General features: G+C 52.1%; 1 protein-coding gene across 1 annotated transcript in view; it reads right to left on the bottom strand.

The window, feature by feature from the left end:
* Positions 1 to 2500, bottom strand: part of kcnj12b (potassium inwardly rectifying channel subfamily J member 12b) — an 8607-nt gene that overhangs the window by 566 nt on the left and 5541 nt on the right. The window contains exon 2 of the mRNA XM_080856032.1: positions 1 to 2500. This exon is cut by the window's left edge and continues 566 nt beyond it; it is cut by the window's right edge and continues 51 nt beyond it. Coding sequence (XP_080712158.1) covers positions 1130 to 2443 — 1314 coding nt within the window. The 5' untranslated portion in view covers positions 2444 to 2500 and the 3' untranslated portion in view covers positions 1 to 1129.

The following is a 2500-nucleotide window of genomic DNA, read 5'->3' on the forward strand; positions in this document are numbered from 1 at the left end:
TCTTTAGAACATCTACTTATCTATTTACATTTGCTTTTATATGAGAGAATATTTCACAAAATGTGCTACGCCATACCAGTGCATCATTTTTTATTATTATTTAAAAAAAAAAAAAAAAAGCATACTGTTCCTACTCTCACTAGCGCACTACTAGCAAGAAGCAGGCATGCCTCGGATTGCCCAGCAAGTAAAGCAGCATTCTAAAGGACACTCGGAGACTATTTGTGAGCCTAATGTTCCTGGACAGTAAGTGGTGATAATGCACCTTCTCAAGCCTCTGGGGGGTGGCGCAACACACTGAAAAATTGGCCAGCTAGTTCTGGCTGTCCCCCAAAAAATGAGACTAAACCTGCAGAATCAGGAAACTCTATAAGGAATTCCAGCAGGTCCCAAACATGTCGGACAGTGAAAAGGAGTTGCTTATTTAAAGTGATCGTTTGAATGCAATGCAAGTTATTTTGTGCAACTACATCACATGCTTCGGACCTGATGACTAAAAGTCATAGATTCCACCCTAGCTTGGTATTAGCACATGTTATTTTGGTGTTGAGTCGGGGAAAGAAACAGTGTGCCATCAAAGCTAACCTTTCTGGCGTGCTAGGTTCATTGGTTTTAATATCTTGAGGGCTTCTGGGTGAGGGTTACTGAGGCCAAAATGGCTTCCACCTGCATGACAAGCATAGCCTGGATAAGAAAACACTTATGGATCAAGGAGACCTATTCCTTTTCGGATGTGCATGGCGTCAAGCTTTTGAGAGGATAGAGATATTATTGACACAAAATGGCGCCCTAGTCTCTTATTGCATTATTTAAAGCTCTGAGCTCACACTACAGCAGGAAACAGAGGGAAAATTTCAAGTTTTCTTCAAGGATGGTTGTTTTCTGTCTCTGATAAAACAGTACAGTTCCAGTTCAGTTCAGACCAGTCCAGTCAGCTGTTCAACCTACTTTTTCCATTCTCCTACACAGTTCCTCTTGGGACTAATAAAGTAGATTTGCTGTAGGTGTATATTTATACAGAAGTTATGTTGGCCTATGGCTATTGCATTGTTCTCCACAAAACTCATGAGAAACCAAGCCATTATAACAGCTTTGAGTACTGAGTTGTTCTAGAGGGCTAGAGAGAAGGTCAGATTTCCGACTCCCTGTGGAAAGACCTCTGATCCAAGTTTAAGTTGGCCGAAAGAGTCTCCAGCTCGGCTCCTAGCTCTGCTCGCCCCTCCTCGTCCTCATCCTCCTCTTCGTCTCGGCTCAGGAAGGCCAGCTCGTTCTCGTAACAAAAGGAGTTGGCGCTGCCCGACTGCACCAGCTTGTTCTCCTCTATGTCCTTGGCGCTGCAGCGTGGCGTGGAGGGCACCTCAAAGGTCTTGTGGAAGTGAGTGTAGTCCACCTTGTACTGGCTCTTCTCTTCGAACACCACCGGCTCGAAGCGGTGGCCCCACAGGATCTCACTGGCCAGGTACGAGCTGCGGGCTTGCGCCGTCATGGACGTGGCCTCCACTATGCCCTCAAGGATCACCACAATCTCAAAGTCGGCCGTCTCCAGGTCCTGCTTGCTGATGCCAAAGAGAGGGCTCTCCTCGTTGATCTCGTGGAGGATGGTGACGGGCGTGACGAGGAAGATGCGGTCATAGCCCTGGTCATAGCCCACGTCGAGGTCGATCTGCTCCAGCGGGATGTACTCGCCCTCCTCCGTGAAGCGCGGCTTGACGAGCTGGGCACGCACGTGCGCCTCCACAATGTGGCTCTTGCGCAGGTTGCCTACACGGAACATCAGGCACAGCTTGCCGTCACGTAAGGCGATGACGGCGTTGTGCGAGAAGAGCAGCGTCTCGGCACGCTTCTTGGGGCGTGCCATCTTGGCCATGATGGCACCGATCATGAAGGAGTCGATGATGCAGCCCACGATGGACTGGAGCACCACCATGAAGACGGCCAGCGGGCACTCCTCTGTCACACATCGGAATCCGTAGCCGATGGTCGTCTGCGTCTCGACTGAGAAGAGGAACGCCGCCACAAAGCTGTTCACCTGCATGACGCATGGCGTCAGACTCGGCCCACCATCGGCGCCATCGCTGTCCCCGCCGCCCGCCGCCAGTGGCTTGTTCAGGTCACCATGGAGCAGTGCTATGATCCAGAAGGCCAGGCCGAACGCCAGCCAGGACAGGACGAAGACCAGTGAGAAGATGGCGAACATCCAGCGCCAGCGCACGTCCACGCAGGTGGTGAAGATGTCGGCCAGGTAGCGCTGCGACTGCTCCTCCACGTGGGAGAAGTGCACGTTGCACTGGCCTGTCTTCTTCACGAAGCGGCTCCGCTGCTTGCGTCGCGTCTGAATCTTGCCGTTGCCGAAGCCATTGCCCAGGGCGGGCATTTTGCCTGGTCGCGGGACGTCCTCGTCCGACGCAACGATGCTGTACCGGTGCGGCCGGCCCACGCTCATGCCGGGGAGGCGGGACTAAGAGAGTGTGCCACTCTGGCCAGGACCAATTACAGGAGA

This window comes from Sprattus sprattus (genome assembly GCF_963457725.1).
Source record: "Sprattus sprattus genome assembly, chromosome: 18".
Taxonomy (NCBI): Eukaryota; Metazoa; Chordata; class Actinopteri; order Clupeiformes; family Clupeidae; genus Sprattus; species Sprattus sprattus.